The following is a 15,859-nucleotide window of genomic DNA, read 5'->3' on the forward strand; positions in this document are numbered from 1 at the left end:
GCGGATCGCTCGAATTCTCAAATTTAGATGCGCAAAACACAGAGAAACAGCCGCAGGTGCAATCAAGGCACGTCAAGTAAGAAATACTGCCGCTGGTGTTATAATTTAACACATAAAATTTTTTGAAAAGTACCTTAAGAGAATCCACACTGCAAACGGTGAACGCTGTCTCCAAACTGGATTTTCTTTTTTTTTTTTTGAAGAAAAGAAAAAAAAAAAAATGAAGAATAAAACGGGTCCTGTTGAGCTTCAGGCTAGGTATCCCGATCGTCGCCAGAATATGTAGTAAACAGAAAGAGGCTTCTTGATGGTTAATCCAGTTTATTCCAAGGAGACAGCTTACACAACCACCACGAACAGATGCAGAGCTGTAACTGATCTTAACAGAACATTACACTCCCAAGGATCCCTAAGAATCCCCAGGCAGTAAGAACCAAAACAATTCTGAATGGAACATAGGAAGGGAAGTACAAGGATAAAGGGAGAGTGAAGCACAGAATGGAATACTACACTCTTGAAAATTGTAGAGGAGGATAACCAGCTGCAAGTAGTGAGAGTAGCCGCGCTGGAATCGGACAATTGGTATAGTTGCTGTGCTGCTGTTGGTTTTTACGTCACTGAGAGCTTCACTGCGACAGGACAGAGCAGAAGGTGTTGTGCTGAGATTGGCTGTTAGTGGAGGATAACATTTATTGTGGTTACGAGAAGAATTATTCTTTATTTGAAATAACATTTCCTCCCTTTTAATGATTGTTTAAGTTGTTGATAAAAAAGAAATGTTTCAGAGTTCCTAGGGATTTGATTGGGGGATGTGAGGGTCCCTGTCAGAGAGGGTGAAGCGGCACCACCAAAATGTGCGGCTTGTCATCATATTGCCATAAACGTAGGGCTCCACTACTGCAATTGGTTCAGTCAGTGGCATAAGATCACAGAAAATGAAGATGCACTGAGATTTCTTTGCCAAGGCACATTTAATCTGAGAATTATTGAAAATATGAGAAGGGTGTTGTACAAAATAAAGCCACCACCTCGACTTACACAACATGAAGAACTTAATGCCTGGGAGGATGCAGCCGACTACAGATAAGTTAGGAGAGGTGTGCGTAGATGTGTAGAAGCTAAGCGGAATGCAGAACAACAAAAGTAGCTGGCAGAAATAATCGAGGGAACTAGGTTGTACCCTGCATTGACGTGTGAGGAACTTCAGAAAAGGAAATGGACAAAAGGAGAGGACAAGACAAGGAATACAGAGGGTTCGGGAGAAGGTAGTGATAGTGAATCTAGTAATTAAGTCTTGAATGTGCTGTTGTCAGCCCATCCACTACAACTGTCTGAAGTGATGAGTAGAGTTGTCATAGGGATCAGAGCCCTATGAGAGACATTTTGGAGATTCGTGCTCCTGTAAATTCCTCTGCTCCGAATGCCCCAGATGCACTATCTGTCCCCGTCACAATGCACTAACTGTCCCTGTCACTATTGGTCTTACGGTCCCTTTATATAAACCTGAGTTATCTGGGGATTCAACACATGCTTTGATGGTTCCTATTGGGGAGGGATGGGAAGGACTGCTTTGGTTCTGACTAAGATTACTGCATCGCATGTTGCCCCTGCGTCTTCTACGTTGAATATGACAGGATTTACTCCCACAGTTGAGCCTACCTCAATACCTCAACACTCTTGCATGTTCATTTGGAGTTCACCCCAGTGTATTTCCAGCAGCAGTCCCAGAGTGGCAATAACGTTTAATACCCGTGGAATCTAAAATGGTGCTAATTCCCTGGAGATGAAAGATATAGTTGGATTCTTTAATTGGTCGCCTAGAGGTTATGAAGGAGAAGGAGAAACCAGTAGATGTGGCCAGAGTTAAAACTGGATTTAGATGAGATGATTTTAGGTAATCTTGGGGCATATTAGCAAGAACCTCGTTAAAATTACCGCTGTTTTAGCGGCAGGAAACTGCCGCTAAAACGGCGATAATGGGCTTGCTAATATGCGTTATAGAATTCAAATAGAAGACCAGGTTTGATGTCCTGCACATCTAACCTGGGCTTCTATTGGAATTCTATAAAGCATATTAGCAAGCCCATTATCGCCATTTTAGCGGCAGTTTCCAGCCACTAAAACGGCGATAATTTTAACAAGGTTCTTTCTAACATGCCCCCTTGTCCTTTCCCATTAAGATACTTCATCAGGAAAACAAACTCGTATACATATGTAAGGATGTTACACAATATGCAGGGCAAGCTCATGACAAGCTTTCTTTGCGAGTGTATGATATAGATTTTAATTGAACAAAATCTTTACAGAAGAGTTACCGCATGTGTTTTGATGAAGAAGACATAATGAGTATGAGGGCATCAGGGATGAAATAGCAAATTAGGGAACTAAATGGTAGTATATGGATATGGAAGGATTCAGACAAGTGGGAAGGCAGATGGGCCAAAAAAAAGGATCAGAAGAAATTAAAGGTGTGATCTACTACCGCAGGAAAGGGAGAACCACCCCTGAATGGTCACAGTTAAGAGGGAACACAGAATTGCCACAGAACAGGTGGAGGGTTTGTTCATGTACCATGGAGCAGGAGGAATCTTGCATCATTCACAATGATTTCCCAAAGCTGAGAGAGAATTCCAAGCACTGGTTCACTCAAGTTGAGAGGTTTGCTAAACTCTCGCAGGTGTTGTGGGTTGATTTGAATACTTTCTTTGGCATTGCAGTATCTAGTGATCTATGGGCTGAATGCAAGGTGGCTCGGATAGGCTCTCGGTGTTCCCGGTGCCAACCTTCTAGTCCAGGACAGCACAAAATGGTTGCTGCTGACCAGAGACACATTTCTGCCCTCCTGCAGCTGAGCCAAGCTTGAGCAGAGGAAGGTGGAACAATAGGCATCCTGTCACAGGGAGGTGTGACCACCTCCCAGACAGGATTTAGTGCATTGGGACCGGGTGGGTGCACTTGCCAGCACCTGAATGTCTGCATGAGGGGCACATTTGGTGTCCCTGTGCATAACCAATTCAAACCAGTTCTCAGACCCGTTGGCTCCTGTTCTGGCTTGAAGCTGGACAAAGGACATGGGAGTAACCTCCCCGTCCAGTACCTCCCCTGGGGGGTCCCTTGAATCTTCCCAACCTTTTCCCTAGGGTACTTAAGGGCTTACCTGGGTGTAGGCCCCTAGATTCATGTGGGATAAGATTCAGAACTGAAACCACTGCAATTCTACAGTCCGGGCACTCTGGACTTTGATGGACTTCATTTGGACCTGGCGTCGTCTCCCTTTCAGTCTGCTGCATCGTCTGCACCTGTGCACCATAAAGGATCCATTCAGTACCTTTAGAGCATCAAAGGCGCTTGAAGGACTCTCCCTTGAAGTAAAGGGGTCACTTACTGCATTCGCAGGCACCTCAACACTGCTGACCGGTCTGCTAATCCCGAGCTCCTGCGGACTGCAAAGGGTTCAACAACACAGGTCATGGTTTCCTATGTCCCTCAAGGTCTGAGCTGTCCTCTCATCGAGTTTAAGACCAGTATCCTTTGTGGGGGCTACATTAACCGAACCCCTGTGTGCAGCATTCTTTTGCAAGTGCAAAGGCTTGTTGGCAACTTTGCAACAAGTGCATTGGGCTCCAAGTAGCCCCAATATTCAGCAACTTCTTCCACCAAGATCTTCAGTCATATCACCTCTTGGGTACCGTGGCCTATCCTTTGGTGAGCTGCTCGAGGTCCTCTTGTGACTCCTGTGCCTCCAGCCTGTGGGTCCATTTGAGGGTCACCTTTGTTTGTGTTGGGCTCCCATTATTCCTTGGGGCCTTCCCTGACTCCCCTGCTTGTGGTGAGTCCCCTGGACCTTGCTGGTCCCAACCGTACACCTTCTTGACTTCCTGCGTGGGCTGCATTTGCCAAGACTTGTTGGTGCTCCCGCTGGACACCGATCCCTTAGCACTCGACATCCTTCATGGAACAGCTCATATCTAGATCCTGGTCTTCCTCAGCATCGCTTGGTCCTCGCAGCTGTAGAGTCAAGGTCACCATCATCTTTCCTGAAGCATCCGACATCGGAGGGCATTCGTCTTCCAAGTCTCCTGGTCACTTCCAAGTGACATAGACTCTGTCCCCTCTGCTTTCAGGTACTCCTCTTCAAGAATCCATATTTGGATTCCCACAGACACTTTCTCCTCTTCCAGCAGCAGCACTTTCCTGAAGCCCTCCATTGGGTTTGACTGCGGTTTCTGACACTACTTCACACGTATGCACCCAGCTTCCCTGGTGTAGGTAAAGTGGGTACTAAGGTAGTCAGGTGTGGGGTGGCTCTCCAACCTTCTATCTTCCACTGGGTTTCTTCAGGGTCCACTAGGAAGGGTTCTTAATCTTTAAAAAATCCAACTGCGACTTGCACATAGACTTGTACGGTGCACACGGTTGTGTTACCACACTGCTCACGCTCTCCATGGGGCCCCTATCTACTTACCTTGGGTGGTTCTGTGGGTCCCCAGCAATTCTACGTCCTCTCGACACTGTCTTGACTCGTGTCGCGGTTCTTATATCACTTTCTTAGTATAAGGTTTGGTCCCCCCCTGGGGCCACTGTGTGTTTCGTGCTATTTACTGTGTATCTTTGCTAAAGTACTGTGTGCATTGTGTTTATCTCAGTGTTGGAGATACTTGAACATTCTAGAGAGTATTATATCATAAATACATATTTTTTATAAATATTTGGTGTATTTCTTTTCACTTAATCTATACCATAAGATTGCATTCTGGTAAAACAAGCTGCTTTACACTCCATCTGGACTAAGCCTGAAGGCTGCTCTCCACAGCTACCACTTAGAGCTCTTTCTATGGTTGTCTAAGACCTCCTAAATCACCATAAGGGTTGTTTGGACTGGTGCAAGGTGCCCACTTACATTAGTGGACAGCATATACCAGGTCAGCCTCTCACATGAGGGTAAGCTGTGTGTGCTTAGGGTAAAATCTGTAATTCAAACTCAGCTTTGAGAAGGAGTAGCTGTGAGCATATCTTTGAATATGGAGGAAATCAAAACCAACATTTAGGAGGGAAGGATCCTGTAAATCCTGGAGTCTATTATGTTTGTGTGGAGCATGCATATTTTATGTTGCCAGAAATTGGTACGGCACTTGCTATTTGGCTATAGTCTTCCTGAAGTTTTATCATGTGGAACATCTGAATGCCCCGATGTGGGGGTCATATGCTAGGCCAAAACATGTAGTCAATCAATCCATAATCTTTATTTCAGATGAGGACTATAAAAGCTAGATTAAATAAAAAAAATAAAAAAGATAGACCCACATACATGGTTAACATTTCAATGCCTTAGAGTTTGCTTCAAAGAAAATGTTGTAGCATACAAAATGTTAAAAAACTTAAAAACAAAACCAAACAACAGATTATCAGGTAGAACGTGCAGTGCTGGAAGATATTTAAATCTTGCCCATAAGGATAGGGTTCATAAAACCAATAATAGACAAAGTATAGAGACATGTCATGCAAATTGCATCGTATTTCAACAAAAGTGAGAGATAATAAAATACAAGAGGCCACAAAAGCTTTCACAAAAGCCCCCCACAGGCTAAGATCATGAGTGGTGCAGGAATTGAGCAGAGAATGAGATTGACCTGTGCTGCTATGTGCTCGTGAGTACTTCAAAAGGGACATCAAAGGAAGCGCTGTCAAAACCCAATTACAGTTGGTTTATAATATTGGCTATTATACACCAACTACAATTTAGGAACTTGGTAGCAGCACAGACAAGGGATTCAGTAGTGTCTGCGCACAGCAACCTTAGTACCATGTTACATTGCCTATTTCCCAGTTGCCTACAAATTGAAATCAGCCACTGTTTCCTCGGGCTTTCATACCTCCGACAAAAGAAGTAGTAAAATAGAGTTTCATCAACCTGGAGGCAAAAAGTACCCTAGTCTATGGCGTCTTTCCCCTTCTTAAAGAAACTCTTGACGGGCAAAGTACAGTGAAAAAACTTGATCTACAACTGCCTAGCTAGGGGGGACGAGATATAATGAAGGAATGAATGAATGAATGAATGAATGAATGAATGAATGAATGAATGAAAAAAATATTTAATAAAGCGCACTGTGGCCAAGCGGCTTCCTGGCGCTGGGGACTAGAGCCACTAATCACAGAAGAGGCCGCTGAGATTTAACAGGAGAACGCTTGAGAGAACAAAAAGGTTTTTAAGACTTTACGGAAGTGGGAATAGATGGGAATGGAACGTATGGACAGGGGGAGGCCGTTCCAGAAACGGGGGGCCAAAACAGAGAACCTGGTGCCACGCGTTCTGGACTTGCGAAAGCGGGGGAGATGAAGAAGGGAGAGAGTGGAGGAGCGGAGAGTGCGGGTGGGGGCGTGAGAAGAAATAAGGGAACTGATGAACAAAGGAGCAGAGCGGGCCTGAGCTCGAAAAACTAGGCAGCCCAGTTTAAAAAGGGATCTCTGGAGGACAGGGAGCCAGTGGAGAGACTTAAGTGCCGGGGTTATGTGAGAGGTTTTAGGAAGATGGAGAATGAGACGGGCAGCCTGATTTTGAATTGCCTGTAGGCGACGAGTTTCGTAGGCTGGAATGCCCACGTACAGGCCATTTCCATAATCAAGACGGGAAGTGATAAAAGCCATAATAATAATTTTAAGGGCATCAGAAGAGAAGAAACAGGAAATTTTCCGAATAAGACGAAGTGACAGAAAGCAAGAGGAAACAACAGAACTGATTTGTGCATGCATAGAGAGATCCTGACTAACTCTAATCCCCAAGGTGCGAACAGAAGCGACAGGTTCTGGTGGAGGACCAAAAGTGAGGGGCCAAAAAGAGGAAGACCAGGGGTTAGAAGAGCCGCCCGTCAAAACCAGCTCCGTCTTATCCGGGTTGAGTTTCAAATGATTGAAACTCATCCACTCAGATATAAAAACCAAAGTAGAGCGAAGTTTGGGGAGGGAGTCAGAGGAAGAAGAGAGATCGAAGACGAGCTGGAGTTTGTCTGCGTAGTTGTACACCGAGACTCCCATGTCGAGAAGGGACAAAATGAGAGGGTACATATAGAGATTAAAGAGTAGAGGGGAAAGAGAAGAGCCTTGGGGAACCCCACAAGAAACCGGGCGAGGAGGGGCAGAGAAACCAGAAAGGTGAACTGCTTGAGACCGTCCCTTAAGAAAGGACGTAGCCAAGAAAAAGCAGAACGCCGAATGCCCGCTGCGCCAACACGGTCGAGAAGGATGGAGTGGTCGACCGTGTCAAACGCAGTGGACAAATCGAGGAGGACCAGGGCCTGAGGGAGAATGGAGTCGGCTTTCCCCTTCAACTCATCAAGCACAGCAAGGACCACTGACTCCGTAGAGTGGCCCGGGCGGAAGCCCGCCTGATGAGAGGCCAAAAGATGGTTCGCCTCGATATAGGTGGACAAACAAGATGCTCTGATTTTTGACATCCATAAAATCTGAGGTGAGAGTGCCTAAGCTCTTACTGCTCACTTCCGATGAGCATATGTGTGCCCAATATATTTCCTTCACTCAGGTTCTGGATATAGGTTTCTGTTGTGTCTCATTGCTGCAATACTCCTCCAAGCCCAATAATGTCAAGGATGCTTTTAGGTCAATTCCCCATTTTATTTTCCCGCCCTTGACCATATCTACAATTTCTTTAAATGCACAGTAGCAGTTTTCCAAAGCTGGAGTATTCTCAATCTCCACCAATAAAGGATAGGGCATAATTTAGCCTACTCTTAATTGGGTTTGTACCCATATCCCATTATAATGGGAGTATTAGGGTACTCCTGGGTAGTAGTAGTGCTTCTGAATTTGTACAGGATATCTTTGGTGCAATGATCCCTTCTGTTTGAGTGGTCTTACATGATCTCAAGGTTAGGATGTTATCCACTTTAGTAGATAAATTAGCTACTATTAGAGCTGGGATGCTGTTAGCCATCAACACTGAGATGATAGCTGTTAGGTCTAGGGTTATGGAGAACCCCCTTGCATAAGACATCCTTCTCGTGAAAGTATTGAAGGAGGATTTGAAAGAGGTGGAAGCTAGAGTGCTTAGGAAGCAATTGAAAATTGATTTACCAGAGTAGGCAAGTGGTTTGCAAACTTAGGTCGTTGGATTCTAGGTTCTATACTGAGAACCCTTATAGTAATCACCATCTGAGTGATCTGTTTATTTGTTAAGTTTAAGGGATATAGGTTTTTTAAAATCATACAGAGAGGATCAACCTGGAAGAATGGTGAAAAGAAAAATAAGGGACATAGAACTAGAAGAGAGTCAGTGTTGGTTCTATGATGAGATGAAACATTTGGAAAACACAAGATGTAAGATGTTGAAAACAAAGTTTTGAGCTGGTCTCTTGAGATAAGGTTAATGTGATATTGTGATGGCTATTAGAGCAGCATGATTTAGGCTCTTCCCTTTATACATCATGAATATGCATTTCTATACTCATAACATTTATTTTCAAAGTGCAGTTTAACTTCATTAGCATGTGTGTTATAAACAAATTAATAGAGTATATTCATTACAAACATTACAATTATATACACAGGAGTGCATTAATCGATTTCTGTAACCATGATGTGCTTATTTACATTTAACATTGATTATTGATTTCACTTTGTGTATGTATTTCCAATTGTAATTCACATCCAATCTGATTCTGAAAAGCTTAACTTGCCATAAAGCCTCAACTGCAGATGCTTTTTTGACTTTGCCAGTGTGTTAACTTTTACTTCTGTAGGTGGTTTATCCTGTTTCGCATCAGTTAAAGACTTAGGGGCCGATAACGATGGAGTCGTTAAAGGCTCTGACCCTTGGTCGGAGCCTTTCCGACTGCATCGTAATATGCTGGTCAGATTCCTTTCCGACCGCCTCATTACAATGGAAGTGAACAGAATGGAATCCGGCCTGTAATTCCGGCTGGCTTCCGACAGGCTCGGCGAGCCCATTAGTCAGTCGGAATGCAGCCTGTAATCCCAATGGCGGCTCTTTCTGCCCTTGGGATTACGATGTTGGGTTTCTGCAGCCTTTCCGTGCTGGTATTTCTGACACAGAAAGGCTGTCGTAACATGCATTTGAGGGCCCCCGGCAGGCCCCTTTGGGTGCACAGCCTTCTATTGATCCCTGCACTTCCTGGCAGACACTTCGAGGTGCCTGCCATGGGTGCAAGGCTGAACTGCACCTCCCATTTTACAATGGGAGCATGCATTCCGGCCAGTTTATGGCACTGTTTTGTTGCATCCTAATGGGCTGGTCGGGAACTTAGCTCTTTGGAACATTCAGCTCTTGGTTCTTGGTCATTAGAAGGAGTTGGGGATGTTTGAAGCTATTGTTACATTTAATTGCTGTTTCCGTAGTTAGTGAATCAGACTTTCCCTTAATTCTGAGAAGGAGTGTTTAGCATAAAGCTTCAGACAAAGGAACTTCCAGAGTATGCAGCTTTATGCTAAACACTTTTCTTATTTCTCTGAACTTCTACAAAAGTTTTATTCTATGCCGGCACCTTCTATTCTCCTTAGATGGAAATCCCTGTAAGGTAGTTTTGTTCTTAACCTAAATTGAAACTAAAAGAGGAACGTTTCTTTGTGGAACACATTATTGCAACAATCTGTTTCATTTGCCTTGTGACTGTTACTATTCTGTATCTCATATTATTATGATTTAAATTACTGGCACAGTCAGCCTTTAAACAATATTGATGTATTTGGTGAATTTACTTTTACTCTGCATATCATACTGGAAGGATTAATATCCTAAAATAAACTCATTTAATCCTAATATTGATTCTTGGTCCTTACTGGGGGAGTGACATTGCTTCACAACTTGGAAATATATTTCAAATTTTTACTCTTATACTGCACTTCAAGTCGACTAAAAAAGGTCCATACGATGAAGGGGGGATATATTTGATAACTTCACTAAAAGTTTGAGGTGCAGATACCAGTGCGCCATCAGGAGCAAATACAATCATAGTTGTGACAGAGATGTGAGGAATGGCAGCAAATAGCAAACATCTGAAGGGCAAGGAAGGAGACCACGGGCCCGATTCACAGAACTAACTTAAGACAAAATCCTAAACTTGCAACCATTTTGGTATTCACAGAAGGCACTTACTCATTTTGGTATTCACAGAAGGCACTTACTAATTTAGGTATTCACAGAAGTTAGGAGTCCTAACTTTACTACTCCTAAACTGCGAAAAATCCTAACTTTAAGACTTTCGGTATTCACAGAAGGCATTTAGGAGTCCTAAAGTTAGGAGTCCTAACTTATGTGAATACCGAAATGAGTAAGTGCCTTCTGTGAATACCAAAATGAGTAAGTGCCTTCTGTGAATACCAAAATGGTAATAAGTTTAGGATTTTGTCTTAAATTAGTTCTGTGAATCGGGCCCACAAAATATCCGGACTGTAAAATATCTTTGATAATCAGCCGATGGAGGCAGGCCTGTTTCCCATTATTCCTCACCTTGGAAGCTGGGAAGGTGTTCCTGGAATTGAAGGCCAAGTCAGAAGACAGCAGAGTGCCACAGACAATGTCAGTTGGAGAAAGTTGCTGGATGAGAGAGCTGCGGGTGGGGACTGTATAAAGGGCCCAGTATAGGAGTTACAAAATGTTGTTTGGTGTGCACCATGGGGCTGAAGAGTTGCTCTAATAGGAGTTGTTAGAGAGTTTTAGATTGTGCTGACTGCTGATTGTGTTGATTGTGTACATTGGCCTGGTTGGATTATTGGCTGGAGGAGACTTTTTTTTCTCGTGTTTCTGTTTATTTTTTATGTTTTATAGTGAGGACATGGTCCATGGGTATAAGAACATTTTACAATAGGACTATCAACAGCAATAAAACAATTACAACATGAAAACCCATTACAATAGGACCAAAATAAAACAATCATATCTTGAGTACACTGTGTTCGATTTGCCGTCTGAGATGGGGTGAGTGAGTGGTTAGGAACTGTGGAAGAGATATACCTGTGTTTGATATAGACTTTCAGCCTTTTTCTTTACTTACTTGGAGCTTGCAAAGATACAGAGTTGACTGGAGCTGTGGTGCCTGTTCGCTCTGGTCCTTCAATAGTAGACACTGTCGTGCTCACGCCACCTTCACTGAGAGTCCCAGTGGAGCTGGGGCCTGTTGCGATGGATGAATCCACTGATTTCCTTTCTGTGGAACAGAAGAATGAAAGTGGTCTTATAGTGTGGCGTTAGTATCTTCACAAAACCCCAACAGCTTTACACCGACATCTAGAATATGTCACAGCCCATTGACGTTTAACAAACACACACTAGACACTCACTGGAAAGAATGATGCCCACTGTGAGTGCAAGAAGCAGCAGCAGCAACAGCAGGACCAGTGTCAGAGCTAGCAGAATCTGCGGGCGCTTCCACAGGGGTCTCTCTTTCATCTGCCCTGGACTCCAGACGGCCACGGTCGCTAGAAGGGAGTGGGCAGAACAGAAGAGACAGCACTCGACCACAGTTTGATTACAGAAGGAGCTTTTCAAGTGAGAAGTCTGTGCCCTCAGGCCATTTTCTTTCTCGCACCCTGAATTCTGGCATCCCAGGACTACTGCCCGGTTCCTCTAGGCTATGTGTTCTATGGCCTTTTGCTTCTGTCCAATTCCCCAGGCCCCGTACCCTTGACCTCTCAGGTCCACTGCATCTCATGGCCATTGCCCCGAACTTCTAGGCCCCTTGACATGTGCCTTGTGCCCAACAGGGCCAATGACCTATGCAACCAAGGCCCACTACCCTGTGCATCGCAGAACATCTGCCCTTTCTCACTATTCATCGTGGCCATTGTGTACCAGGCTCACTGCCATCTGCTTCCTATGGCCACTGTCCTATGCCTCCAGGGTCTCCACCTTGTGTCCATGGGCTCTCTGTCCTTTGCCCCAGCTCATCTGTCCTGTGCCCCCAGTCCTGAGCACTGGGCCCCATGCCACTTGCTCTGTGCATCCCAGGACCTCTACCACATGACTCCCAGGTCCTTTGTCCTGTGCCTCTAGGCCTTCTGACATATAGCTCCAGGTCCTCTGCCCTTTGCGTCTCAGGACCACTGCCACTTGAGGTTTTCTCACCTGACTCCTGCCAACATCTTTCTGTTGAATTGGTGTTTTCTTGTTCTGGGGGTTGGCAACCCTCCAAAGCTGGTTCACTCTCTGGTTCGAAGACAGGATTACAAAACTGAACCTGCGGAGGGGAGAACAAAGATTTGCTTCTTGCATGGCATTTTAAATAAAACACTTTACGTTCGGAGTTTACTATTCATTGACTATAACCATGTTGTCTTATAAAACATGCAAGTTTAAAGGCGAAGTCAGCCTTGTTGAACCAACTGGACATGTGCAGCACCCTCACTACTAAAATACACTAATAATAAGTATGATGTATTTTATTGGTTCAACCAATGCTTTTTTATTGACATGCTTAAAATTGCAAATATACCCCAAAAAATATAAAATGTACTATTTAAAATATTTAGATTGAATGAATACTGCTCCAAACAAACTTCACATTATATAAAATATTTTCTTACTGCATGCTGTTTTGCCAAAGGGCAAAATTGCAGTACCAAGCTCTAATTAAAAACAAAACGTCATTACTGTTACTGTTGTTGTTCCGAGTATTTGTATCTGTATTCATATTATTCCATGGACCAGAACATCTTGGGCACATTTACTAATCTTTCACACAACACAGGGAGGCGAGCAAAGTTGCTGCACTACTTTGGGTGAACAGGAGCAAGCAGGAAAGCAGTACATGTGGAAAGAGGAAATAACGATTTAGGAAGGCATGGCGTTGTGACGCAATCCAGGTTTAATAGCTTTTGTAAATCAGAGAATGCACCAAAATCCGTGGGTGGAGTCCTGGAATGCCCATGCTCCACCCGTGGAATGCCTCCCAGCTTGAAATGTACCATAAGCAGTGCAAGCAGCTGTGCTGTGTGACATATCTTTACAAAAACTCAAAAAACAGGAGTAAACACGTTAACCCAGATGAGACCCGGGTAGAGTGTGTAACATAAGAACAATATCTCAACCAGTATTTATTACAGGGAAACAAATACAAGGAGAGTGGAACTCACTCAGAGGAGGGGAAGAACAAAGGGGAGACCACAATATAGAAGACTTTATGTTGTCCTTGTGTTGCACTGTGTGGTCCAACGCAAGGACAACACAAAGGCTTCAGTAATATTTACAAAGCCATACAAGGGGTAATTTGTGCTTCCTTGTTTGCGTTTGTAAAGATATGTGTAACATAAGAACAATGTCTCAACCGGTAATCATTACAGGGGAACAAATACAAGTAGAGTGTAACTCACTCAGAGGAGGGGGGAAAAAAGGGGAGACCACAATAGAGTTTGATAGAATCAAACCAAATAAAAATACCTACCTCTGTATATATTTTTTCTTGTATCATTGACCACTCAATTAGTTTTGTACTTTGAAATTCGCCGCTCACGCTGTTTCCTACCACTGTTTCACTGCGCCATTCACCATCACTAGCACGTTTAGTGCACACTTACGTACTGTAGTGCTGATACGACTACTTACAAATAAGAATCTATATTCTATCAAATTCTATTGTGGTCTCCCCTTTTTTCTTCCCCTCCTCTGAAGGAAGGCGTCATGGATTTGTGCTTGCCGAAGGGAATGTTTGCTTTAATATCAGAGTAATCAACAGTAAAGACTGGTCCAGCAGACCTTAAAACAGGCCCACAAACAGCCAGAAAATTGCCCAACACACTGACCTGTCATATCAGCCCATAGGACAGTGCCTGATTTCCCTATAGGGTAGTCCTGGTGTTGGAAGATACTGGCTATTGTTACAATTACTTCCTATAAGTGGGACTACGCCTGTGTCTTGTATGATGTGGGCCTCTGCTAGGATTACATTACATCGTTGTGATATAGGTTACTGACTCTTGGCCACCCGGCCTGATTTGCCGGAGGACATTAATGAGGCATATGGGCTTTTTGAATGGATCAGGCACCCATTAGAGAGCCTTATCCCCATGAAATGGTTAGGTAGTCGTGAAACCAAAACAAGGCCCTGGTATAAAGGGGACCTATCTCGACATGCGTAAGGGATGCAAGAAGCTGGAGCGGATCTGGAGAAGGAATTTCTGCACGGTAGCTAAGGACATCTATAGGGCAGCGATTAAGAAATACCATAAAGCCATCTATCAGGCACAAGCGGCTTTCCTCTCTAATCAAATCCGCAAAAGCACCAATCCCTCTAAGAGCATGTTTGCTATACTTGCCAGTTTGCAATCTCAACAAAATGGCATTGGGTCTACTATTAAGTCTAACAAGCAGTGCAAAGAGCTGGCCACCTTTTTTGTTAAAAAGGTAGATGACATCTACAGCTCCTTCCCAACCATTCACAGCAATCCATCGGCGGCATTGTGCTGTCAGCAGCTAAATATTCTCCACTCTTTCCCCCCAATTTCGGTGGATCAGCTGTGATTGCTGTGTAGTAGGATTAAGTCGGGCTCTCCTGCTGACTCTCTTAAACCTGACCATTTCAAGAAGGTATTGCCAACTATCCTACCCTCTCTGATTCAGGTAATTAATAAATCCCTCAGTACTGCTATAGTGCCCAGAGTCTGCAAACAGGCTAAAGTCATTCCATTGCTTAAAAGGCCTGCTCTTGATCCAACTAAAGCAGAAAGCTATCTCTCTGCTACCTTGGGCAGCTAAGATTACAGAGGCGTATGTGAACTCCTTCCTGTCGGACTTTCTCCCTCTCAACAACATACTGGACCCCTCTCAAAATAGCTTTAGGTCATGCCACAGCACGGAGCCTGCTCTACAGGCTGTGACAGAACATCTCTGGTCAGCCATGGATGTGGGGCAAACGTCGGCACTGATACTGCTGGATTTAAGTGCCGCGTTTGATACGGTATCACATGACATTCTGTTGAGACACCTGGCGGAGGTAGGAGTTACGGGTCAGGCTTTGGAGTGGCTTGCCTCATTCCTTCATGAGAGGTCATTCTCTGTATCAGCCCCCCGTTTATGTCCAGTGAATACTGTATTAAGCAAGGGATGCCACTGGGTTCCTCCCTCAGTTCCCTACTGTTTAATATTTATGTGCAACTTTTGACTGCTGTAGCAGTGAGTTGGGGCCTGACCATGGTCTCATATGCTGACGACACCAAGTTAGTGGTGGCACTCTCTAATAACACAGAGTAAGACGCCCTTAAGTTCCAGGGCGATCTTGCGGCAGTGTCCGAGTGGATGACTGCTAACTGCCTCCAACCTAATTCCAACAAGTCGGAGGTTTTGGTGGTCGGCAGAGACCATGGTCTGTGGAGTGACCTCTGGTGGCCAGCAAGTCTGGGCACGCCCCCCCAAGCAAGTGGTAAAGAACTTAGTGGTTTGGTTGGACTCATCTTTAAACTATTGAGTCCAAACCAAAAAAATAGCACGTATTGCTTTGGATTTTTACGGGGGCTTAGGACGTTGGGGGCCTCTTTGATGCTTCTGTACGTCAGGTCATTATCCAAGCTATGGTCTTGTCTAGACTTGACTATGCCTGCTCCCTCTATTTAGGGTCCAATAAAGCAGAGGTTCGGAGGCTGCAAAGGACACAAAATGCAGCAGTCAGAACACTTTCAGGCCTGCGCAAGTCCTGCTCTGTGTCCAGCGCCATCAGTTGCCTCCATTGGCTTTCGGTGGCCAGGCGCATTGAATTTAAGGCCCTGTGCACCTCTTTTAAGGCTTTGAAATCTGCCACCTCGCCTATTTTGGCTAATCTTCTTTCATCATATGTTCCATTGCGCTCCCTCCGGTCAGAGGGTCAGCATTTGGTGGTGGTACCCCGGATTCGTAGAGTTC

General features: G+C 44.4%; 1 protein-coding gene across 2 annotated transcripts in view; it reads right to left on the reverse strand.

Moving 5' to 3' along the window:
- Window positions 1-15,859, reverse strand: part of MFRP (membrane frizzled-related protein) — a 227,923-nt gene that overhangs the window by 107,088 nt on the left and 104,976 nt on the right. For both annotated transcript variants that reach the window (XM_086958775.1, XM_086958774.1), the window contains exons 2-4: window positions 12,095-12,206; window positions 11,311-11,448; window positions 11,025-11,177 (exon numbers count right to left, since the gene is read on the reverse strand). In XM_086958775.1, the coding sequence (XP_086814901.1) occupies window positions 11,025-11,177; window positions 11,311-11,448; window positions 12,095-12,206 (403 nt within the window). The remainder of the gene's footprint in view (window positions 1-11,024; window positions 11,178-11,310; window positions 11,449-12,094; window positions 12,207-15,859) is intronic.

The sequence above is a fragment of the Lissotriton vulgaris genome, chromosome 2_1, assembly GCF_964263255.1.
Source record: "Lissotriton vulgaris chromosome 2_1, aLisVul1.2, whole genome shotgun sequence".
Classification (NCBI taxonomy): Eukaryota; Metazoa; Chordata; class Amphibia; order Caudata; family Salamandridae; genus Lissotriton; species Lissotriton vulgaris.